At 36.5% G+C, this 27,003-nt stretch overlaps 1 protein-coding gene across 7 annotated transcripts in view; it reads left to right on the forward strand.

Moving 5' to 3' along the window:
• DIDO1 (death inducer-obliterator 1) overlaps positions 1 to 26,052 on the forward strand; it is an 88,622-nt gene extending 62,570 nt beyond the window's left edge. For 5 of the 7 annotated variants that reach the window (XM_073309101.2, XM_073309100.2, XM_073309103.2 and 2 more), the window contains 9 exons: positions 57 to 216; positions 958 to 1,074; positions 1,324 to 1,431; positions 2,099 to 2,234; positions 2,985 to 3,522; positions 4,433 to 4,586; positions 7,375 to 7,464; positions 8,983 to 9,178; positions 20,678 to 26,052. In XM_073309101.2, coding sequence (XP_073165202.2) covers positions 57 to 216; positions 958 to 1,074; positions 1,324 to 1,431; positions 2,099 to 2,234; positions 2,985 to 3,522; positions 4,433 to 4,586; positions 7,375 to 7,464; positions 8,983 to 9,178; positions 20,678 to 24,141 — 4,963 coding nt within the window. In that variant the 3' untranslated portion in view covers positions 24,142 to 26,052. Of the gene's footprint in view, positions 1 to 56; positions 217 to 957; positions 1,075 to 1,323; positions 1,432 to 2,098; positions 2,235 to 2,984; positions 3,523 to 4,432; positions 4,587 to 7,374; positions 7,465 to 8,982; positions 9,179 to 9,484; positions 15,500 to 20,677 lie in introns of those variants that run through there. The other 2 variants (XM_073309107.2, XM_073309106.2) reach the window with 2 other exon arrangements.
• The last annotated feature ends 951 nt before the right edge of the window (positions 26,053 to 27,003 follow it).

Genomic DNA, 27,003 nt, shown 5'->3' on the forward strand with positions numbered 1-27,003 from the left:
ATATCAATGCTGTTTTTAGAGGAAGTATAATAATTTATTTATTTTATTTTGTACAGAGTCAATGATAGTGACGATCTGGTCATGACAGAGAGTGAAGTGGGCAAGATAGCACTGAATATTGAAAAGGAAATGTTTAACTTGTTTCAAGTTACAGACAACCGATATAAGAGTAAATATCGCAGTATCATGTTCAATCTTAAGGACCCAAAAAATCAGGTTTGTGTTCTTAAACACTGGGTATATGCTAAAATATATGAAACCTCTTTGATACTAACAGTTTTAATTTCCATCTCCAAAACTCTACTAGCTCTAAATTTTGAGGCTGTAGAACTTACCCGAAGTTATTCCAAAATTATTCACATCTTGACTGAAAAGAAGTGATTTTATCATACAGTTATCCAAAATGTCTTTGTGTGTGGCTCATTAATTCCTAGAAAGCTTGGTTACTTTGATTCAGAATACAATACTGCTTATAATGATATACTGGGCAAAGGTGGCAAGAAATTCCAACTCTCTCTACCTTTCTGGCATTGTGTGACACGTTGGATGACTTCAGCCAGAGTGGATCCACAAATTCACTGGAGATGACCAGAGTGATGATTTTTTTAAAACACGAATTGAATGCTTGTGAAAATGTAGAGTTGAGAGCAGAGTAAGCTGAGGTCCTTTTTATTCTCAGAACAGGTCTAGCATGGGCAGTGGTAGTGGAAATGCAGTTCACCTTACACTGGAGGATTACTTTTAGTGATCAGAAAATTGTTCATCTGGATGCCCATTCATCCTTAGTATCTGATCGTACTAAGCCTTTTCAATTTTGCTTATACCTAGTTAGTATCTTTTAATAGGGAGTTCATAAATTAAGGAATAAACTTCATTCTTCTGCAAGAATCTCCTTTACTAGTTATCTAACTCTATTAGTATTCTTCAACATGTCAGTAAAGTAGGTTTTTGTTTCAGGGACTTTTCCATCGTGTTCTTCGTGAAGAGATTTCTTTGTCAAAGCTAGTGAGAATGAAGCCAGAAGAACTTCTCTCCAAAGAGCTGTCTGTGTGGAAAGAGAAACCAATCAAATCAGTAAGTAATGTAATTCTGTTTACCATGTATTCACATAGGAATTATTGATGGGTTTGTGATGTTGTTAAACTACTTTCTAGAGTCACATGCACAAAAGTTTAAGATTTGCTGAGGGTGAGAATTTTGGCAGACCAATACATTTTGTAGCCATCAGTGGTTACTGAAAGAATAGGTAATAGGGTATAAAGTAGTGATACAAGTACATATGTGGCTTTTTGATGTTAGAATATAATTTTATGCTTTTCTTAGATAACAGAGTCAAGAAGTAAATCTCATGAAAGCAAGAAGTCAGCCATAAAACAGGAAAATATACCAGATGTAAATATGGAAGATTCTCCACCAGTGTCTGACTCAGATGTAGGTATAAACAGTTGTTTAAGTGCTGAACCACTGAGGAAAATATGTCAACTAGTTCTGCATACCATTCACCAAAAAATGAAAGTTTCTAAATATGTAAAATAACCATTTGTGTTTTACAAGGATTTGCGTTTTAATTTTAGGAGTGCACCAAGCTTAATGATGGGCATACTACTGCAGACGTTCTTTAAAATCAGACACTATATATTTACCTTTTGATGCTCATTTTAAAAAGAGAGTAATTTTTAGAAGTGATCTTTGTTTTTGAAGGGTTAATCTATGCTTTCTGCAAACTTTCCAAATGAAAACACAATGGATAATATCACAGTTTGGTTGCTGGGAAAACTTCTGATTTGATAGGACATATTTTTGACATCAGATGGGGAATGAGAGCAGAATAACTCTTAAAAAAGAGAGCTCTTGATTTCCTGTGATATGTCCTTACTAAAGACGGAGGGGGAAAAAAGAAACACAGGTAAAGTGATCATGTATGAAAAATGTTTTCAAAATGCCATGCCTTTGCAAAGGTGCTAATGAGATCAAATGACTTTTTAAGGTTTTTGTTGTTAAAACAACTAAAATTCAAATTATGGATTCCAAAGGCTTTGATATATTTGAAATTAATGAACAACCAGTAATATTTGTTTTTGCATTTGTTCATTTTTAGGAGCAGCAAGAATCAACCCGAGATGCACCAGAGAAAAGTAGTGCTCCCCTTCTGGATATTTTCAGTAGTATGTTAAAGGACACAACAAGTCAGCATCGAGCCCATCTTTTTGACCTGAACTGCAAAATCTGTACAGGTATACATAATGTTCAGTTTAGAGATAGTGTCAAATTAGTTTCAGACTGAGAGACTGTTAGCAGCCATGTTAGTCTGTATCCGCAAAAAGAAAAGGAGTACTTGTGGCACCTTAGAGACTAACAAATTTATTTGAGCATAAGCTTTCGTGAGCTACAGCTCACTTCATCGGATGCATGAGTGGAAAATACAGTGGGGAGAGAACACATGTTCTCTGTGAATATAAATCTCCCCACTGTATTTTCTCTGTGTATATAAATCTCCCCACTGTATTTTCCACTGAATGCATCCAATGAAGTGAGCTGTAGCTCACGAAAGCTTATGCTCAAATAAATTTGTTAGTCTCTAAGGTGCCACAAGTACTTCTTTTCTTTTTGTCAAATTAGTGTTGCACATAAGAAATCTTATGTATAAAGGGCCAGTCCAACATTCACTGAAGTCAGTGGGAAGATGTCTATTGACTTCGGTAGTCTAGGACAAAGCCCATGTCGTTTGATAGTACTTGTTAATTGAATAAACTGGTCCTTTTTGTAGTTGTGTAGAGTTAATTGATATAATTATCTTTTTTTATTTAGACCACCTTAGCTCTATTTAGTTGCTTATTTAGTATAGGTAGTAAACTTTATTTTCTGTTTTGAGAGAGAGAAGAATGCTCCACTGCAGATGTTATATAAATTATTTGGTTTTTCTTTCCAGCGTGATTTATTATATGAGTAACAATAAATAAAACTTTTGTTTGTCTAATTTAAAGGTCAGATTTCAGCATCTGATGATGAACCGGCACCAAAGAAATCAAAATTGTCTACGACTTCTGCTAAAAAGATGGAGACGCAATCAAAGCCAGAAGTAAAGCCAAAATATGAAAGTTCTACACCAACTGCAGCACCTGAAACAGAGGCAGTATCTGAAAACGCAACAGAAACTCTTGGCTCTGTAACAGAAACAGTCTCTCAGTCAGTCTTGGAAACAACATACTTTCCTACAGCACAGGGGCATAATGCAGAATCTACTTTGCCTGAAGAGGTCTCCATTTATCCTACCTCTTGCATTGCAGGAGTTGTCACAACAGTAACTGTATCTGGCAGGGACCCCAGAACGGCAATGAGCAGTTCATCTGGTACTGTGACCTCAGCATTGCATTCCAGCCCTGCACCTGACAAAGTTTCCATGGTGGAATCCAGACAGGAAACATCAAAACCTGTTTTAACAGCTCCTAAATCAATATTAACAAAACCATCATCCTCACCAGATCCAAGATATTTGACAGTTCCACCGTCACCAAATATCAAGTGCGTACATTTTATAGTAAACCAATCTCCTGAGCCTTTGACATTACTATTTTCTACCAATAATATGATTTTTTCTATATTAAGAAGAAAGGCAGTTCAGATTTTAAAATATGTCCTCACGCAGAAAATCTTTTGATTTATCATCCCCTCATTTTTCCTCTCCAAATGTCATACTCTGCCTACATTAAAAGTAAAGGGTGTTATGAATGTGAGATAATGGGTATATAAACTTTAGTATAAATAGAGAAAACCAGTGGAATTACTCCAAATTTACATTGGTATAGCTAAGAGCAGAATTTCATCCTAAAATTAAAACGTTCTTAGACTTCATTTTGGGGGTGGTTGGAAATTGTCTCACTAATTGATCCATTTAGTAAAAGGACAAGGGTCACTTACATTCAATATGCATAACAGGGAAAACAAACTATAATTTGGATGAAATTTTTTTGTTTTTGTTTTTTTCAAAGTCAGTTATAATTTATAGTCATATTTAGTTCTTTACCATGAGGATGTTTTCATACATACAGTATCATTCACTCACTTAGTGGAAGATGCTTAAATTTACTATAGAGTCTGAGATAATATAATCACATTGCTAGCCTGACTCTACAAAATATGTCTCTCACAGTACCCTTCATTCCCTGTCTCTGCATATATGCTTTTATTTTCAGTAGCTCCTTGCATTCTTTCACCAGGATTCAGTTAATTTCCAAGCATAATTTAGATAATTTATAATATGGTCAATTTGTCACTTATTTGGATTCTGAGTAGCAATTAGATGTTTAAATTTTCTCAGAATATCTATTCACTTGTTTAAAATGCCTAAATATTTGAGGAGTGGGGGGAGGCAGAAGAAAGAAGGGAAAGTGTCATTTCTAACCTTTTTCTCTCCCCCGATTTTGTTTTGCAGCATCACAGAGTCACGATCCCCTCAGGATGGAGATACTTCCCTCTTTCTCTCTCGTCTCAGTACCATTTGGAAAGGATTTATTAACATGCAAAGTGTGGCCAAGTTTGTCACTAAAGCATATCCTGTCTCTGGGTGTTTTGAATATCTTAGTGAGGTTAGAACAGATGTTTGTATGTATAGAATATATCTATATTTTTCGCTTGTTACGAAGGTTCAGGTCACTTGTTAAATATTGCTACACTGAAATTATAACAACACTAAATGGCATCAGTTTACTAAAAGGAAAAACTATCTGTTGGCTCAGTATGCCAGTGTGAAAGTTTTGGAGGTAGGAAGCATTTTAACCATGAATAAAGTAGTTGATATTTTACAACACAACTGTCACTGCTGAGCATATGGTGGGTATCTATTTGGTATAAAACAAGCAGACAGTTCTGATACTGACTACAGATGGTCAAATAATATTTGCAAAAATTGTCAAAATTATTAAGCAATATTTTTGAACAGTTTATTCAACAATTTACTTTTAAATTATTCACCTCGCTCTAATACTGAACTTAACATTAGAATATTGGCACTATGGGCACTTTGTGCAAAACCATTTCTGAGCTTTTTAAATACTGGTAGCAGGTATAAAAATAGCTTTATATTTGAATACATAAACAAAATACTTACATAATACTTTTAGAATAGCAATTATAATGTGAAGCAATGCATCTTTTACCTTTTAAAAATATTTTCGTGTACTGCACTGAACAAAAACTAGCTGTTTTCTGTTAAGAAACCAGTTTTTTTCCCCGCATTATAATCTCCCCTTTCTAGGGGACAACAAAAACTGTAAAGTTAAGACTGATGTCTTAAACCTGCTTTCCTTTGCACCTGTAATATCAAACCATATGGGTAGGATTTTCAAAAACACTTGGCATTGGCCTAACTCTGCTCCCACTGAAGTCAGTGGGAGTTTTACTATTGAATTCCTTGGGAACAGAGTTAGGCCAATTTTGGAAACTTTTGAAAATCCCACCCTGCACCTAGAAATCAGGCCACTGGGACTGGATCCAGTGCTCACTGAAGTCAACAGAAAGACACTCACTGACTTCAGTGAACATTGGATTAAGTCTCAGCTGTCTATGTGGCTCCCACTAAAGTTGGAAAATTTCTGTTGTAGATCCAGTAAGTCCAGCTTTCAGTGTTGTTTTTTATCTTTCTGACTCTTGGCAGTCAGACTTTTAAATATATAATATATGTAGGGCTTCTGTTTTTCAGGGTTTAGAGATGTCATTTTGGGGAGTTATTTTTAACAATTCTTTAGTTTTATGTATCTGTCCAAAATCAGGGTTTTTTCCATGTTGTCTGTTGGATACACGGTATTGAGTAATGAATATATAAATTACTCATTACAATAACATATACTTTGGAATGTTTCCTAGTGTATTGTAAGGTAGTACTGTTTCAAATAGCACTATTTTAAAGTGCACCAGGGAAACGATAGTGCGCACCCACAAGGTCTACATAGACCACTTAATGTGCAACACAGTGCACTTTAAAAATAATCCCCCCATAGTTCACATCACTGCTTTGAGTAGACAAGCCCTTAGTACTCAGGAATCCTATCCAGTGTTTTTCTGGTGTTTATTCGATAAACACTACTTTCATTTTTTTATTTATGTATAAATTTGTTCTCTTTTGCATTGGATGGATTTTATTGGTTATCATCACCAAATACCTCAAATCCGAAACCCTAAGTATATGGCAATGTGTGCATATGTTCAGACAAACTGTTGTTCCACTCAAAATAGAGACTTCACATTTAAAAAAAAATATAACATTTTTTTATGGTAATTCTTTTTGGAACAAGTTCTGTAGTTCTAAAACAAGAAGCCCATTTTAAAAACCTTAAGAATTACTTAGTTATTAAAAGGCTTCAGAATCCTTAGGGTCCTCTAAGAGCTAAAAATGGCCTTGTTTTGGCTTCAGTACCTGAATTGGGTATCTGTGACTGTCTTAAGACACTCTTGGCAAGAAAAAAGCAGCAGTTTAAAAAATGGACTCTGCTTAAAACTTTCTTAGAGACATAATTTAAGAAAAAATATTTTTCAGGCCAGGTTTGAGAAGTATGATCTTCTGGTGTTAGATTAGATGGACCACTGGTCTGATCCTCTTTGGCAATTTATATGGGCCTCTGAGAAGTGGGATATTGCACTTTTTATTATTTTATATTGATTAAAAACAAATGGTGGAGGGATATTTTATTTCTGGGAGTATGCAGATTTGAGTGACCTGATGTTACAAAAAAGTGTACATTTGTTAATATAAAAACAGATTGGAAACTTTCTCCCTTTTTAAAGCACATTTTATGAGGGTATTTATATTATATTTTATATATGAATATAAATGTGTGTTTTAGGTCATGACTTTATTATTTTTAGTTGTAATATGGGAGCCATAGTGGTAATCACTTACAGTATTTGTACTGCTAAAATTTCCTGTAGCATTCTGACTGAGAGAACCTAACTAAACACACATGGCTCGTATTCATGGGGCATAACATTCTGTTAAATTGCAAGTAAGGAAAATAATTTATACTGCTATACTGGGAATTAGGGTGTTAAAAAATTCACTTGTGTATAAAAATTGGTGCTTACCTGCCCGAAGCAAAGCAAATGAGCAGATTTAGCTAATGGTGCATGTGGAAGTCCTTCAACTTTCACAGTCATTCTGGACTGCCTTTTTCCTTGTAATATACTGTCACCCTCCCAGTAATGTTCAATAACTACACTCACCTTGCAGTTAAGAAATAAATATGATAATGTTATAGCCTCCTCTTCCTGGAGTGTAGCCTCCAATAGGCTATTGGGATAGGGAAATCTGCATTGCTTTTTAACAACATATTGTGTGTTTATGATGCTTTCTCATATTACCGTGTAATACTTCTTGTTTAGGATTTACCAGATACAATTCATATTGGTGGGAGGATCTCACCGAAGACAGTCTGGGATTATGTTGGCAAACTCAAATCTTCCCTTTCTAAGGTACTCACTTAAAATCCTCTGTATAGCAGTGAAGAAGAAAACTAATCTTATAAAACGTAATCCTAGAAATGTAGGTCTGGAAGAGACCTTAAGAAGTTATCAAGTCCATCCCCCTGTACTGAGGCAGAACCAAATTGATGTAGACCATACTTGACAGGTGTTTGCCCACTCTGTTCGTAAAAACCTCCAGTGATGGGGATTCTACAACCTCTCTTGGAAGCCTATTCTAGTGCTTAACTACCCTTATAAAGTTTTTTCTAATATCTAACCTAAATCTCCCATGCTGCAGATTAAGCCCATTACTTCTTACGTGGACATGGAGAGTTGATCATCATCCTCTTTATAACAACCAGTAACATATTTGAAGACCGTTATCAGGCCCCCCCCCATGCCCATGTTTTTTAAGCTTTCCCCATAGGTCAGAGGTTCTAAACCTTTTATCATTTTTGTTGCTTTTCTCTGAAGTCTCTCCAATTTGTCCACATCTTTCCTAAAGAGTGGTGTCCAGAATTCAGCACAGTACTCCAGCTGAGGCCTCAGCAGTGCTGACTAGAGCAGGACAGTTACCTCCCATGACGTGCTTACGACAAGTCCTGTTAATACATGCCATAATTATAGTGGCCGTTTTCGCAACTGCATTACATTGTTGACTCCTATTCAATTTGTAATCCACTATATTCCCAGATCCTTTTTCAGCACTACTACCACCTAGTCTGTTGTTCCCCATTGCATATTTGATTTTTCCTTCCTAAATGTAGTACTTTGCACTTGTCTTTATTGACAATTCTGGTATAGTTTTAATTGCTAAACCTCCAATATTATCTGAGATGATGCCCAGGAATCCAGTGAAAACATTTAAAAGTTAAAATTTTTAAATTGGATTTACTGAAGAAAAATGTAAATTTGTGTATTTTGAGCATATTAACCATTTTGATCCTCTACAATGTTGAATGGCTCAAATGCCTTACTTACTGCTCTTTTGTGAGTAAATGAGTGTACCAAGTGAACCAAGAGAATTTAATTCTTTAGTGTTAAATATTTATATACAATTTTAAAAGGGGACAAAGTGATTATGTAATGTAGGCAAGAGGCTTTACTATTAAAAACACTGATGGAAATGGAAAATCCATGCATTATAATATTAATATCTGTCATGATGCATCACAGTAAGAGTATTCCCTTCTTCAGTATTGCTGGAATGCTCAGACTACTAATTTGTTAAGAGGCAATATTTAGATGCAAGATACACAACTAATGTTTGTTTTCAAAATTGTGTAGGGCTTAAAACTAATTCTATTTTTAATTTAAAATAATAGTTTTAGGCACAGTGATATTCCTTTCAATTATAGTATTGCCCTAATGTAAACAATTGGTGTTGATTATTGCCACAATTTATAGAATATTGGGTTTTTTAAATGAAAAGTGAAGTACTTTCCAATGTGGTAACATCCCATTTAGCACTTCATTTGCCAGTTTAGCACCAGATCAACAATTTCCCCTTGTACTTTTGTATTGTAGGAACTGTGCTTGATTCGTTTCCACCCTGCAACAGAAGAAGAGGAAGTTGCCTATATTTCTCTCTACTCCTATTTTAGCAGTCGTGGTCGTTTTGGTGTTGTAGCTAATAACAACAGACACGTCAAGGACCTCTACCTGATCCCGCTGAGTGCTAAGGACCCAATTCCATCCAAACTCTTGCCCTTTGAGGGACCAGGTAAGCACATACTTTGTGGGGGGCTAAATGGTACCCAAAATTAAATCATAATTTCAAACATTCTAACCAAGACAAATGATATTACTGATTTTAGGTGCAATACATGCCCTCAAGTAAGTTCCAATGGAAAAATAGTTCATTATGTAAAAATAGTTGTAAAAATGAAACCTGTAATTTGGGAGTAGCAATAAGTAAACTCTTTGCCCCAAAGATTAAATAACTTGTAATCAATACAGTCCTTTCTGCAGTAGGGTTGGCTTACCCATTATTATGAGCATGAATTTATCCATAAAACTTGGTATATAGATCAATCATTCTATAAAAACACCACTGCCAACACATCAGCACAAAGCCAGCAGGAAATTCCAACTTTGGAAAGCACAGGAATCAAGATATCTACTCAGATGAAAGGTAACGTTTGCTACAACTTCACAGCATCATCATCTCACTCTAACTATGACTTTTTTCCTGCGTGCTTGTGTTCTAATGGGTATAGGAAACTCCAGCTAAATCACAAAATGTTGAAGACTAGCTTGGTTTAAAAAAAAAAGCCATTTTCCCACTCCATAGGAATGTAGTTTAGCTGCACAATGGATAGTTATAATTGGGTGTAGGAAGATTACATTATCACAATCCTGATCATTCTCATATACATTTTCTTTCATTCCATTTTATAAAATAAAATGGGGGAGGAGGGGAGAGTAAAGTTCAGCTTCAGTTTGCTCCTCTGCCTGTGTGGTAGGCCTGATGACTGAGTGAAGAAGTAAGAATGAGGGGTGTGTGAATTCATCCTTCAGATAGCGCTTTTTGTACTGACTTGAATTTGATGTCTTCTAAAACTGAGGATGAAGGAGGAGCATAAATTCAGTCTCTAAACAAAAATTTGTTTTTGACACAAGGTAGCAGATCAAGAGGCTAAAAGAGTGTGAGTTGAGATCCAGGCAACACTCAGTTGTTGTTCTGGTGTTTTTAAAAAATGCTTTAAAGAATGAGCATCCAAGACCAGATCCTGCAGTGTGCTGAGCTCCTTTCTTGAAAAGCTGAATGTCCTCAACTTCCATATGCTCATAGGATTAGGACCCAACTAAACAATAAAATGTTCTCAAACAAACCTCATTAAACACAAATAATGTAGTATTTCATATTTGGGCGAGCTGTTTGTGCCAAGTGTAAAAAAAAAAAAAAAAAATTTGGTGTCACTCCCTTCCTGTCTCTCCCACACCATCTTAAGCCTGTTCTGAAGATTCCCAGCCTTAAGAGAGTGGGGAAGAAGTGCTAGCTGTGTAACCATCCATGAAGGGGACATACTGCTGGTCCCCATTCTTGGACTGCAGCTGAAGGGGCACTGTCTGTTCCTACCTATCAGGTACTTATGTGGTCCCCATTATTGTAGTATTTGAACACCTCACAACGTTTAATGTATTTATCCTCACTAGGCCTCTGTGAGGTAGGGGAAGCACTGTTGTCCCTATTTTACAGTTGGGGAACTGAGTAACAGAGGCACCAAGTCATGTGCCCAAGGTCACACACAAAATCTCTGAATCAGGGAACTGAATCTGGATCTCTGGAGTCCCAGGCTGTCAACCTAACCATTTGACCATTCTTCTTAGCACAAAAAAAATTCCTACACTTCCACTGGGGACCATGATGAACAAGAGGAATAGGACTGGCCCATCAGTCAGCCCGAAGGAGCTCACAGTCTTTTGTAGTGCATTTAAACATATCTTAGGGGAGCACTTAAATAATCTACGCCTAGTACCTGCTTTGTTTGACTTTTGATTTTTGTCTAGCTTTGTAAGTTTCCTTTTTCAGTTAATTTTAGTTAGTTGTCCCTGCTCTTGAGAATCTGGCAAATGTGGATAAATCAATGCTTTTAAATCTTCTTAGTAGGAACTTGCAGATATCACATATGGGCCTTCTGCTGGCCTTCTGCACTGGAGTGAATTATACCCAAGACAAGTTCACAAATTGATTAGGCTCTAGTCGGACAAAGGTTACATTTCTAAATTCTAAAATTAAATCTTTCTCAAATACTAGAATTAAGGCATACCGTGGATAAAATACATGGAAAATTGCAACCAGCTATTGATTTTTAAAATCAACATTATTTTTCTAGAACATCTGTCCCTTCACAAATATCGTATTAAGAGGTTGGTTGGCTATTTTTTTTGTGTGTGAGTGGGGGAAGAGTTGACCAAGATTTTTCAAAAGTGATGAATTATTTGAGTACCTCAGTTTAGGTTTCTGAACTAGACACTCAAGGGGCCTAATTTTAACACCACTTTCTGAAAATCAGGCCCTTTAAGGTGTCTGATGTTGGGCATCCAAAATCACTAGTTAATTTTGAAAATCTGGGCCTTTTACTTTTGTTAATCATTTGAATTTTTATATGGTACAGATGTTTCTGCTGATTTTTCCATGCCAGCAAAGGTTGGAGTGTTATAAAAAACAATACACAGTTTCTTGAGGAAGGGGTGTACTTTTTGTGATTTCAAGTGTACGAATCTAACATGATGGTGTTGGACTCCAGAGGGAATTGCATCTGCCACCAGGGCCTTCATTTGGTGGTGGTGAAGTAAGGGGTGAAATGAGGGAATCTTAGAATGACCTCTCTTCAGCAAAAGAAATGTACTTGAAAATGGGCAAAGATAGTAACTGTAAGCAAAAGAATTCCATAGCCAATGATCCTGACTGCATATCGCTACTGGCCAAAAGATTGTATCAGATTCTATACCTGGGAGTGTCCAAATGACCAGTATCAACTACTTTGAAAGGATTGGCTTTGTTTTCATAGCATACAACATATTACTGGTTTAAAAGATTTTTCACTTGTATGTACGTATTTCTGTTTCCTGCCCTGTATGTGCTTCTCTCTTGAAGTATATACAGTGACATGCATTTTCTTGCTAATGGATGGTTATGCCTTAATTGGAAGTAATATAACAATTTTGCAAATGCAAACTATACTATTTCAGCCATTTTCCCTCTTTTAAATAGTCCATGATAACTGCATTGGAAGAGTTTTGACTTTCCCTTTTCTGCTTTAGTGGGCCAATATGCTTTGTGGCCTCAGTTTATTAAAAAAGAAGTGTTAGGAAGGGAATTATATCAGTTTGACACTCATGAAGCTCTTACTCTACTAACCACCTAACTTCTGCAGGTCAGAAAGGATTTTCTAATTGTTTCTTTGAAGTATCATTGCTCTTCTACTTTATGTGTAAAATTAAAACTTTTTTGGGGGGTATCAGACTAAATTAATTGGCATTGCTAACTATGTTAGTCCAACATTTTTAGCTCATTATTTACAGCATGGCTTTAAACCTAGAATTACCGGAATCAAAACTATAGATCGGGGTGGCTAAACTTACTGATCCTCCGAGCCGCATACGACAATCTTCAGAAGTTCGAGAGCAAGGGTGCACCTGCTGGGGCTTGAGGCTTCAGCTCTGCGGGAGGCACATGATGGGATCAGGGCGTCAGCCCTGCTCCCGCTAAAGCCCGAGCCCCGGCAGGTGTTTCTCATGGGGCTGAAGCCCTGAGACCCCTCCCTCCGCACTGGGCAGACACCCCTACCCCACTGCCCCGCTGAAAGGTAAAGGTCCTGAGCTTCTCTCCTCCCCCAAGTCTGGTAGGTGGAGATTGGGTGTGGGGCAGGCCAAGGGCTCCGTGAGCAGCACTTTAATGGTAAAAGAGCCACATGTGGCTCGCGAGCCACAGTTTGGCCACCTCTGCTATAGAGAATCTGAAAATATTATATGCTTTAGATGAAAAGAGATGTTAAGTGCAGATCCCACTTTTAGGTCTGAATGATAGGGAGGGCATATGGTTTAAATAAAAGAACCTCCAACTTAGACTCCTGCTACCAGACATCCCTAGCAAGTGTGAACTGATAGTTCAGTGTTTGTTTCATAACCGTGCTTAATTGCATTAATATTTTAAAACTAAAATACAGTAAAGGAATATTTAATTTTTTCAGGCAATCGCTTTTTCTCTGTTCTTCTGTGTATGTGTATATGTATCAATACCACTGCATAAAACATTGTAATCCACATTTTCAAGTAATATCAGATGGAATTTACTGCTTTCTTTTTCTTCATAGTCAATAAAAGTATTTTATGGAAAGTGGTCATTGTCTCTTTAAATATAACTGTTTTCGTAGATGTTGCGTAACGGTCTCACTGTACCTTCAATTACAGTTTAACAAGAAACCAGAACATATCAGAAATCTGTTAAGCAAAATACAAATATAAGTGAGCAAGCAATAAGTAGATGATATAGTAAACATAAAACCTTTTTCTACCACCGTTTCAAAAATCCTAGCTAGAAGATATTAGAACTGTGCCGAAGAGTTTCATTATACAAGTAGAAATATACATTTCTCTTCTGTTTGTGGTGGACTGACAAAATGAAACTGATGACTTCTAAACTACAATTGTACCTATTGCTTCATGAAAAACTTTCACATCCATTTTCTTGCATTTAATTGGGATTTAAAAATTGAGGGAAAATGGGGATATGTCCATTAGATATATTCATCAAAATACTATAGTATCTGAAGTATTATCAGCTGGCAGTTCCAGGTTATTCCAGTAGGAATTTACTGTCTTTCACTGTATCATCCCTAAATATAGTCTGAATGACTCTCGCACACAAATTAGCACTTTTCATCTGTAGATCTCAAAGCAGTTTTCCAAGTAGGGTAAGTACAATCATCCCTATTTTACAGATGGGAAAAGCACAAAGAAGATATATGACTTATCTAAGGTCACACACTGAGTTTAGTGGCTGAGCTGGAATAGAGCGTAGGTCTCCTGACTCCTACACCCTATCTGCTGGACTATGCTGTCACATAACATGCTTCCTTTCCATTACATTTTAGTTCACCAAGTGCACAAATCTAAAGGAGGAAAACAAATCATCAATTAATAATGACATGTCAGAACACTGTGTTCAGTGGAAACACTTGCATTTTTTCTGTATGATTGTTCACTTTTTTGGTGACTTATTCATGGATTTTTGTTTTTGTTTTTTTGTTTTTTCTCTTTTTTGGAAAGAGGGACATCAGCTGGATCACTTAGTCCGACCTGCTGCAGTGTGGCAGGATTGATTTAATTATCCTTGAATCATCCAAGATTGGTGACAGATTTGACCTTGAATCTGTAGTGACTGTGATTACACAATATTTTTAAAATTATTTTAGTGTCAAAGGGGCCCTACTCATGGACCAAGATCCCAGTGTGCTAGATGCTTATTTTATTGGTCTTTTTGAATTTATAAACATAAGTTTTGCTGCAACATAACCCCATTACTCCTTTTTTTTTTTTTGGTCCTCCTTAATTGATGGGGGGGAAAATTACTCCTTGGCTTTGTCATATCACCCCTTTTACATAATTACGATACTGTGTCTCCCTTCAGGTTTTTTTACATTTTACTGTGGACTGAATGTAGTTACTTTCTTCAAAAGTCTCACTTCAGTTGTTCTGTGTACTCTATCCAATTTGTGGTTTTTCTTAAAATCTAGTGTCTAAAGCTGACACAAGGCTCGTGCTGAGTTCTGAGTGGAACTGAAATGACTCTTCTGATTTTTTTTTCTATCTACATGCTAACGGCCACAATACAACCCTGTGTAGCAACTATGTTGTGTTGACTTCATTATAATACTCCCCACAAATTCTTCTCTGTGCCCCTACGACTTGGCCTCAGTTTTCTCCCACCCTATATGTAATTTTGTTCTTGCCGCACTAAACTTGCTTCATTTTGATTTCTTTTATAATATAGTATTTTTTAACTCTCCTGTCTTTTTTTGTATTGTCTGTAAATATTAATGTATTCACACATCCATCTGTCATGTTGATAATGAAAACAGCAAATAGTAATGGAACCAGAATGAACATCAGTGGAACTCCACTCCGAACCTTCTCCAAACCTGACACTGAAACTCCTGCTATCAAAGGATGAATAATTGCTGATTGATACAGTTTTTATCCACTTCTACATCTCTGATTCAAAGTTCTATAGTTTTCCTGGGAGAATGTGACATGAAATCCTTATTAATTTAAAGTAGATTCACTTTAATGAAAAAACAATGTATTCTGTCCCCGTAGAAAACACTGCATAAATGTTGGCATATCGATTTGATCAATTACAATGGTAAATATTTTTTCTGAAAATGTGGAAGAATACAGATAATTTCTCTGCTAAATCTTTCCACTTATAGTGCACTGAAATACCTGAATATCAGACTTCTAAAAAGATAAATCTTTACAATAGTTGGAATAATATCATTAGGTGTATCTTTATGTAGAAGTAGACTCTTTCATCCCAGCAGATATATTAAAGACAGTAGAGGAAGATGGCACAAATATTCATCATAGAAAAAGAAGACTATTCCATTCAGCAAGTATATTTTAACCTACTGTGTCAGTGCGTACTTTAAAACTGAGAACAAAACTCCAGTGGCAGTTTTGAATTATCTAACATGCTACAAGTGAGAGTTTAATTTGCAAGTAAGAGTAACATATCTTGTGGTCTAAACAAATTTTAAAAAATGTGTTGTAAAAGATGTACGTAAGGAGTAGAAAGGCAAGCATGTGGGGAAATGAGCATTTAGCATATCCTGTATTTCTATGGCCACAGTTTAACAAAATCAGCAGCTGGGCTTCAAACATGTAGTGGGATAAACACCTTTATATATATATATAAAATTAATTAATCATTAAAATATACCTACTAAATTCATTTTGTTATGTTTACAGCACTTTTAAAATGCCTTACCACATGAAAACCAGCTGTTAGGGATTAGTTTGAGAATGGGGGGTCAACATTTTCAAAACTTGGTTCCTCAAATTAGACACTTAAAGCAATATTTGGACATCTACATAGAAGTTGTCTGATCTTTAGAAGTGCTGGTCACTCCCAAATCCCTTTGAATTCAACAGTTGCTGTAAGTGCGTAGCACCTTTCAAAATCAGACCACTTCTGGATACAAGAGTAACTTTTTGGCCTGGGTTCATGAAAATTTATGTAAATGAGATGCTAGCATAGTTTTGATTACAAACTTAAAAAATTTCTATTTTGCTGAAATTTGGAATATACGATAATTGAAAGGCAAGGGTTATGTACAATTTGATATGAACTATTGTTAAGTTACAATATCAAAGTAGATAATCATGGATTAGGACTATTATCAAGCTGTAGACAGCTCTGATTTATTGAGGTAAGTATTTAAAATACATTTTATGAAGTTTTTGAATGCTATTAGTTTTTTGACTAGAGCTGGTTGAAATATTTGTATCAAATATTTCATTACAGTTTTTGACCCCTTTTTAGTTAATCACTAGTTTGCAAACAGATCTTAATTTCTGCTTCACCAGGTAGTTATACTGGATATTTTCCATCCTAGGAGGGTTTTTTTTTTTTTAAACGAGTAGATTATTCAGTGTTTTTAATTTGTGTTGTGACTGGTCACTTAAGTCACAAGGCATTGTCTCTGGTCCTGATTAGATAACTGAAACTTTAAAGACAAAAAAAGAGCAAACTCCTAATAAGGATTTTTGGACAAATAAAAGTTGGTGAAAGTTTCAGGATTTGTCAACATTTACATGACTACATAATGGTCATCCGAATACTTGCAAATAAGAAATTGACCCCTCAATTCATAGTGAACCAAACTCAACATTTATATCCACAAACATTCACAAATCAGGGGTATTTTCCTATTTCACTAGCTCTACTTTTGAACGATGCAGTTATAGGAGATAATAAAATAGAGGGAATCCTTAACCAAGCAAATCCCTGAGTTTATCTAATAAATTTTGTAATTAATTTTAAATGGGGCTAAAATGGTCTCTTGCTACATTCCTGATACCCAGACTCATCAGAACTGCTGCTGCTTAAAGTCAGCTGTTGAGTGCAAGATAGGTTGTTTTTGGACTGACCAAAGATTTCTAAGATCTTTCCCCAAGAGAATGCTGTACGTTTAGTTTCTAACCTACCTGATCCCATCCCACCTCAATACCCATGTGATCTTTTTTTCAACTAGAAAATTCAGATTATCTGCAAGTCCCAGTGTCTTCCAGTGCAGCGTGCCTCTCCTTTCCTATGACTGATTTAAGTTTATTTTAAGTTTATCTCATTTAAAATAAATTTATGGAAGACGGGGAAGAAAACATAGTGTTTGTGAAACCCTAAATTTATGTCTGAGTAATATTCCTATGACACTGAATTCACATAAATGGAGCGCAGTATTTATTACAAAATCAAAATAAAGGAATGTTTATAATAATATAATGGGTCAAACAAAATCCCCGGTTTAAAAAAAAAAAATCTAAACTGTGGGACTTTAACTCTCCACATTTTACAAGCAATTGGGTTGATGTAGCTCATGCAAACTGGTATTGTGCCGAGCCATGTTCTCACAAAACAAGAGGGGTTACATACCATACAAGCAGCAATACTTGAGAAAACTGGGTGAGTTCACGAATCAAGGCATGTAGGTTTGTCTGAATTCGATAAAACTTTCATTTAAATTCTATTAGAAGAGAACACTGTGTTTTTCAATACACTTAACCCTATGCTAAGAACCACTTCCAGTAGCTAACCAGTTCTTTTAAACAATCACTGTAGAGTAGCCTCAAGATTTTCATTACAATTTTTTTCTATAAAAACCACTTTTAGTGTGCAACCAATTTTTGCAGGTTGCTTGGGTATTTACTTAAAACAGATTCACTGTACATTTACCAGTTGCCGTCAGAAGTATTCAGAGTTTTTAGATTAGTGCTGTTTCTCCCACAATTGACAGCAGACTCATAAGATTTTAAATTCTCTTGCTTTAATTTGTTAATTTTAGCAGTGATGTCCTTTGAGGAATGCCTGCCTCCATATAGTTACGATAAGCACAAGAGCCTCAGTTGTTGCTGAAGGATGAATGTTTGACAAAATGGGTTGTTAGTCTGAAGCCTAGGAATATCACACAGGATAATTTTGAAAATACTGAAAGCAAAATATAAATTTTTCCATGTGTGGGTGTGATGTGGACAACAGTATTAGTTAACTGAAATATGCGACATCCACCTCAGTAGAAGACTTAAAGGAGACTCATCAGCCCAAGAAAAAGAGGCAAGAGTTTGAAGAAAACTGTTCCCCTGCTACATTTGAAGAACAAAATTAGAAATTTAAAACAGTAGTACCATCATAAAAAACTGTTTTAAATATACTAGATTACATTAGTCCTCACAATGTGCTATTATACACGCTCACAAGTGTTCTAGAAAGACTTCAAATATAATCACAGAGCTTTCTAGATTTTTACGCCATTATGTTACTTAAGGAAGTACTTTTCAGTTTTACAGTACACACACAAAAATCCGAATGCTTGTATAGATTACATTTATAACCAGAGGCATGTTAATAAGTCTTTTTCATTGCCCTCTATCCTGTGTTCATTTGATTAACCTCCCCAAGTATCAATTGAAGTTGTGTGCATAGGGAGGGGAGAATAGAATTAAATAAGATAGTGTGAAGCAGAAGAAAAAGAAGTCTTTATATCATAAAATCTTCCTGTCAATCTAGCATGTGCTTTCCTAATGACCTGATCCTGAAGCCTTTACTAATAGGATTACTCACCTAAATGAGACTACTCACCTATGTAAGAGCTGGAGCACCGTGCCCTAAATGGTTAATGTTCAATTACGGAAGGGTTGTACATCACATTGTCCTCTGTTCTGCCAGACCCATACTCCTGTTTGTCCATTTATCTCACAAGCATCTTAAAGCTTTCTTCCATGTCACCCCATCTTGGAATGCCCTCTCCAAACTGATCCATATTGCCACTTATCCTCTCCTCAAGATCTGTTTTTACTATGAAGACTACAGGAAATTGCCCACAGGTAATGCTACAAAGAAGCCCATTGGAGTTTACTAATATTTACATATATTTATTAAAATTACTTGGAATCAAATTGTGCAATAGCTAATTTATGTACACGCATGATTTTCTGATACTCTTTGTCCTGCCTCTCCTATCCCCTTTTTAGTGTGTTCTGCATTCACTTGTGTCTCTTAAATTAAATTGTAAACCCTTTGGGACAATGACTTTGTCTTGCGATGTGTTTGTACAACACCAGCATAATGGAATCCCAGTCCCAATAGGTACTGTCATAATACAGCTAAAATGATAATAATCCAGACATTCATGACTGAAACATATATGTACAATGTATAGGCTCCAGATTATCCATACCTACCCTCTGTCTGAAAGTCTTCATCTAATAAACTGTGAACTTATGTTCCTAATTGTGTTCTAATTATTTAAACATATCTGGAGTTGGCTCAGTGATCCAGATAATTGGTGTCTTATTGTAAAATGTCCAAAGGGCTGTTCCACAGTACAGATCATATTTCTGGTAGAATTTTCACATCAGTTTTTAAAGTATTTTCTTTTATACCTCCATGAATACCAAACTTCATCTCTACTTTACCCTTAACTTGCTTGGTAGGGCTTGGTATAATATGCTAGTGAGCCTCCAGCTTCCTTGCTTTTATTATGCTTCTCTTTTTAAAAAATAGCTTCATCCTTAAAATGAGCTGAAATTACCAAAGAATTTTCAACGAGGAAATGATTTAGTACTGTTACTATTTACTTATTAAACACATCTCAACTAAGGTTTTGAAGCTAATCTAATACCAGTACGCTGTTAACAAGAATAAACAGCTTTAAGCGTATGATTATCATTTAGAGTAAAAAAAAAAATGTGGACGTATCTTAATATTTATATAGTCCCTCTTTCTCTTTGATAATTTACTATGCTAGTTATATGAGTCTTTTTATTAAGCATTTTCCTTTGAAGCTAAACACAATTTTGACCTCTTTTGAAAAATGTGCTGTTATAGACAAAGTTACCATATTCTCAATGTACTATAGAAAACAGTTGGAAATATTCAAATGGCATGAGACTAATGTTTTAATAATAATTCTTTGCATTTTTTTATTGTTACTTAGATGTACTGAATGCATGTATTGTTGTAGCAGGCTTTCCCCATTTTATCTCCATTAGTTACAGTATATTTACTGATAAATAATTTGATTTTTTTATCAAAAGCATGTTAGCTTTGAGAAGTGAACAAGTGAAAAAAGAATGTTTAATGAAGTATGTTTCCAATGCAGAGATCTGATCTGATTTTTTTATATTAATAAGGAAGTCACTATTTTAGTACCGCCACCTAGTGCTAGTTTGTTCAGTTAAAAATATTTCACAAGAAAAGCATCAGAGAACATATTTTTAACTGAAATATCCTATAGTGTTCTTCCTTTTTTAAAAAAAAGGCTAGTGAAAAATCTGACATAATTACATATAGTGCAATTCAAACAAAAGGTGCACACTATCTGTATTGATCTTATGTATTTTCTCTGTTGTGTGCTTTCATTGCTGTTGCAGATCAATCGGTTACTGCTTTAAGGATAAATAACTGACTTATAACAAAGTCTTTTTTGTCTTCCAGGTCTTGAATCATCACGTCCAAATTTAATTCTTGGATTAGTGATTTGTCAAAAAGGTAAACGTCCTGCAACTGTTCTGGAGTCGGACAAGATGGAAGAAAAGCGAAGCAGAATTCAAATACAGGAAGAAACTGAAGTATCAGTGTACCCTAAAGGCCCTAATGCTTCCCAGCAAGAAAAGAAACCTTCAAAATACACACATTATTCTGGAGAAACAGCTGTAAGTACAACGCCACCTGTATCTCCTCCACCACCACCACCGCCGCCACCACCATCTCTTCCCATTCAAGAACCATCTACAATAACACCATCAGTGTTAAAAATACTGTCATCGATTAAAACAGGAACCACAGCAACCATGACACTGCCAGTTCCAACTTCAGCAACAGCAACAGTCACTGGCATAACAAATTCATCTTCCACAACTTCATGTTCTTCAAAAACAGCCACACCTCTTGAGCACATCCTGCAGACTCTTTTTGGAAAAAAGAAAGCTTTTGAGTCTGTTACTAAGGACTCTGAAACTGTTCAGTCTTCAAACCAGGAAGCTCAAGTTACAATAGATGGAGTGTCAGCTGCTCCTTTATTAGATCCAATTGTACAGCAGTTTGGGCAGATGTCCAAAGATAAAGTTATAGAAGAGGAGGAAGATGATAGACCATATGATCCTGAAGAAGAGTATGAGCCAGAGAGAGCTTTTGAAATACAGACTGGTGAAAGTGAAAAACTGTATGATCTTGAAAAGCCTTGTGAAACATCTGAACTAGAGGATGAGGCCTATGATCCAGAAGATGAAACTATCTTAGAAGAAGCAAAAGTTACAGTTGATGATTTACCTAATAAAATGTATGCAGATGTGAAAAGCAATGCTGTGGAATCATCCGCCCCATATGTGCCTGATCTGTCTGCTCCGTCATCCTTGGTAGAACAGCAAAAAATGTTGGAAGAATTAAACAAACAAATAGAAGAACAGAAAAGACAACTGGAAGAACAAGAAGAAGCCCTCAGACAACAAAGAGCAGCTGTTGGCGTTTCAATGGCTCACTTTTCAGTGTCTGATGCTTTAATGTCACCGCCACCAAAGTCATCCATAACAAAGACTGACTTATTCCAGCAGGAACAACAAATTACAGAAAAATCTGATTTACCTTCATCCTCAAATCACCAAGCACAAGTGCTAAACCAGGGCTCTGATCTGAGGCAAAGTAGAGATCCTCGACAGGCTAGAAGAATGGTAACAGAGAATAATGATAGTGCTGATTCTCGGATAAAGCCACAAATAGTACACAATGAGACACCTACAAAAGAAGTTTTTCCAGCCAATTATCCAGGTTCATTACAGACTTCACTTGACAAGGAAGATAAAACATTAATTTCTGCTACCTCGGCTGGGTATAGTGAGGAGAAGTGGGTTCCAGGTGAAAAAGTGGCTACCCTATCTGAACAAGATGCACCTAATGTCAAGTTTGAAAACACTGCTAAACTTCATCCGGAAAGTGTGAATCAAACAGCTTCTGGAGAAACTTCCACATCCAAGCCTTTACGTAAAGTACTGCTTCCAACACCTCCCAGTACATCTTTTCAGCCCAATTTCCCAACACCAAATGATGGTCAGTCTTTGCAAGATTTGCATAAAGTACCTTGGTCAAATGAGTCACAGGATGCTAATTCTCCATCAGTAGGAAGAGATTCTTTTTCAAATCCAATCTTCACACCCCAGGAAAAGATAGCTGGTCACTTTGAACCAGAAAGAAATCTCTCTTCAGTACAGTATGAAGATCAAAGAAATTCTCAGTCCCGTCAGTTTGCAGAACAAACTGAATCTCCAGCTGTTCAAAGTGAGGGAGAAAAAGGACCTCTCCCTCAACACTTAGAAGAAAACCGAGGCGGGCCTCCATTTCCTTTGTCTGGGCAAAAAGGAGGGCTTCCACCCCTGATGTTTGGTGCATCTGGGGGACCTCATGGACCCAATTTTCTTGGGCAGAGAGGACCAGCACCACAGTTTTCAGAAGAGCATGGTTCGTCTCCAAATAATGATGGAGAGAGAGGACCTCCACCTGGCAGATTTGGAGGACAAAAAGGACCTATTCCTTCATTATTTTCTACACAACATGGACCACCTCCTCTTTTTGGTGATAATAGGGGCCCTTCACCTTCCTATCTTGGTGGTCCAAGAGGAATGTCGCCATCTCAGTTTGAAGATCGTAGGGAACCTCACATGGAACAAAGAGACTTCCCAGATTCCCAATATAATGAAATGATTAGGCCTCCTGGACAATTTGAAGGACCAGAACCACCCCAGTTTATGGGAAATAGGGGGCCTTCACCTTTTCATTTTGGAGGTCAAAGAAGACCACCACCATCTCAGTTTAAAGGACAGAGAGGAGGCCCTCCACCACCTCAGTTTGGAGGGCCAAGATGTCCACCACCTTGTCATTTTGGAGGATCAAGAGGCCCTCATCCAAATCAATTTGAAGGGCAAAGAGGTCCAGCTCCAAGTCACATACCAGGGCCCAGGGGACTTTTGCCACCGCCTTTTGAAGAACGGAGAGGGAGTCCACCACCCAGATTTGCAAACCAGAGAGGGCCAGCACCACCTCATTTTGGAGGACCAAGAGGAACTACACCTGCATTATTTCCAGAACAAAATGAACCTCCCCCTTCTAGGTTTCATTTTCAAGGGCAACCTCCACAAGGTATGAAACCAAGCCCTAGACCACTCCTGGAACTTCCAAGTCATCCACCGCCACACAGGAAGGAGATGTGGGATGAAGCAGGGCCATCTACCTCTCTTCCTAATCTTTCAGGGCAAGGACCTGAGTCAGAAGCGCAATGGCCGGTGTCCGATTTCCGAGAGGGCAAAAATATTGAATTTAGAGGTCAGACTTTTGAAGGGAGGCAGAGGGAGAGGTATGAAGGAGGAAATAAAGAAAAGGTACTAGATCAGCCAGAAGGTCAGCAGTCAGAGAATCGACAAGGCAGAGGGTTTGAAGAAAGACGAAGGGATCGGGAATATGGCAGACCTTGGGAAAGAGATCATGGCAGAAACTGGAATAGAGACAGGGAAAGGGACTGGGAGAGACACAGAGACAAAGACTGGGATAAAAACAGAGAGAGAAACCAAAACAAAGATAGGGAGAAAGATTTGGAGCGGGCAAAAGAATGGGAAAGAAACAGAGACCGAGAGAGAGCCAGAACCAGAGAGAGAGATTCCCACAGAAGACGTGATAGGGACAGATCAAGAAGCAGGGACAGGGATCGTGACAGAGATAAAGACCGAGATCGAAGCAGGGAGAAAGAAAGAGACCGAGAGAGGGACAGAGACCGGGACAGAGACAGAGGAAAAGATCGTAAAGCCCGAAGTAAAAGTAAGGAAAGTGGTAAAGATTTGAAGCCCGAACCACAGCAGGAAACTCAAAATCCAGCAGAAACAGAAGTTGCTTCATCTTCCACTAATCAGACATAGAAACAATTCATAATTAATTGTACTCAATAAATGATTGATTTTTCAAAAAAAAAAGCAAGAACTCACTCGAGATCTCCTGTGTATATACTGTATATTCTCATCTTTACAAGAATGCCCTTGTAAAACAAGCCTTACAAAATGTGTTGACAAAACAGTTTTTTAACAACTGTGAATGAGAATATTCAAACAGATAAGAAGCAAGAACATACTGGACTTTACCTTGCAGAATTTTGTGCATAATGTTTTTCTTACAAAAATTCACAGCGTTAAGAGTTATGAGATTTTCTTTTTTTTCTACTTACACCTTTATCTTAAAATTTCCATTTACAATGAATACAGGAATGGGAAAAGTCTACAAAGAGCATATTGCTTTTTAAGATTACAAAGTTATGTTTTCCAGTAACTTGAATTGTAATTTTATAAGAGAATCTAATCAAGACCTTAGGAGCCATATCTTTACATCTCATTTATGTAGTATTTCGGTGTAAAAAGTTGTTTCTACAGCACATGCTTTACAAGAGAAGTCTGATATTGTTGTCTTGTGATCTTACAATGGATGGGTTGTGTGTATTTAAGAAATGGCTGCAAAAGAACAGTGTTATTCCTTATTTGTAACTGACAGAGTATTTGAATATGAAATGACAAGTTTAAAAGTGCACTATCTTCCTTTTTATATAAAGGTATTTTGAGTTATGGAATCTAGCTGCTGAGAGTTCAACCAAGAAACACAGGCTTCTACATAAATAACTTTTTTTTCATGAGGCTGCAAGGTTTTAAATGTTGCATTTTTACAAAAATATAATTAAAGAAAATATAACACCTCTGTATCCAGTGGAACTCTGAAGTTTTAAAAATAACATACATTGGCAAATGATTAAAATTTATAAATGAATAAACTGGTAAACCAAAGGGATGGAAAATAAGCTGGTTAAATATACTACTAAAGCTATTTTTTTGGTTATGCTGATTCTTGCAAAGCATTTTGTTTGCAGAATGTTTCTATTTAGAGGTTTAAGGATTTTCTCCACTTTTTCTGTAATTTATTGACAAGAAGTATTTTGCTCCCAAACTAAAATGTCAGTGCTTTTTGGCAATCCATAATAATGCTGATGGTGTATTTAAATGTTGGCCACTGAAAATAAACATTTGCATAAAGCTTGAAATGGAAAAGGTGATATTAGTTTAATGCAGTAGCTTGAGGGAAAGTGTTTCACTGTGCAATACAGCATACTGCTACTTTTCATGTATTCTTCAAGTACATAATTCTGAAGTGTGAAACAGAGAAAACCCTGCTAATTTATTTGAACCTGTAAATTTACAGTTGGGTAAATATTTTGATATTTTTATCAAATAGTTTTGCAAATGTAAAATTAGATTCCTACTAACATTTGCATCTTGAAGTCTACATTATAAGTAGCACTATTCCATATACATCACTACAGATATTACACTTTATATTGGTGCATCTTTGAATTCCTTAAATATCAAGGACTCGGCTGATTTAAATGATGGGCAGTATTCGAAACCGGTAGTCAAAATGATAAAACGCAGAAAGAGATGGTATTAAATGCAAACATCTATGATGTAAGATTTTTTTTTCTTTTTCTTTTTACTGGGATGTTTCTAATTTAAAGACATACATAAAAGTATGCAAAAATCAAGTGTGTTTGTTTAGGTTTACTTGATAGAAATTTCTGTAAATTGTATTTTATATTGCAAAATATATCACTGTACATTAAAATGTGGGACTTCACAGGTTTTTGTTACTGTAAGTAGAATAAACATCTACAGAGATTTGTTGTCTTTTTCTTAAAACCATGTACATATTTTAGTTATCATTACTACTTTTTAACAAGACAAACAGTATTACAATTTGAGAGGCTTCAGAGAAGAAGAGTGGCATAAGAAACAGTTACTGAGCACTGGTGGATGTTTTGCCAATATGATTGCTCAGTTTCTCTACCATTCTGAACAAGGATGGTGCTTTCAAAACAAAACAATTTATTTAACAACTGACATTAACTGTAACGGTTCTGAAAGGCAAGTGCTATCTTTGTTGGGCTTGTTTGATTTTTTAAATTAGCCATTCAAAAACATTTTCTAGTATGTTCCAGATTTTTTATTTGAATTATGAGGTTGTCTTTTGCAGAGCGTACATCAGCAGAACAAATGAGAAATTTCTTTGATGAACAGCTCAGCTGCTCTCAGCCTTTGCATAGGTGGAAGGGGGAAAATTCATCCCATTGGTGAAGAACAAGGCCTTCTGTGATTTGGAAGCAGGTGCAGTGACTCTACAAGGGACTTGTTTGCTTCCCATGTGCTAGGATGGTGGTCTCTATAGCAATGTCAAATAGGCTGCTGCAAATGTTCATGCTGGGATTTGGTCAAGCTAGGGTCTAGTAGGTCTGTACTTCCAAGAGCTAGGAAACAGCAGCAGTGGCATTGACAAAATTGGTGCTGGTTCCATTTCATAAGCATGGCCTTGTTCACTCTGATGGTGAGCCAGACTTGAATTCTGCTGCAAGATATGTTGCCTAGATTTCAAAATCTGGGCCTGAAAGAATGACAATATTTAGCCTGATTCAGATAAACTCTAGAAACAATACTGAATTTTTATCATATAACTGTAGGACTGGAAGCGACCTCAATAGGTATGTTACTGAGGCAGAAAAGTATTATCTAGACCAGAGGTTCTCAAACTCTGGTCCATGGACCACCAGTAGTCCGCAAGCTCCATTCAGATCATCCATGGATGGTTCCTGCTAAGGTGCATTCCAGGCCGGCTGCACCCAAGAGACTGAAGGGCCACCTACCTAATTAGTGGAACCTCACAGGTGTGGCTCCACTAATTAGGTGCTGGAC

Source organism: Lepidochelys kempii, chromosome 13, assembly GCF_965140285.1.
Source record: "Lepidochelys kempii isolate rLepKem1 chromosome 13, rLepKem1.hap1, whole genome shotgun sequence".
Lineage (NCBI taxonomy): Eukaryota > Metazoa > Chordata > Testudines > Cheloniidae > Lepidochelys > Lepidochelys kempii.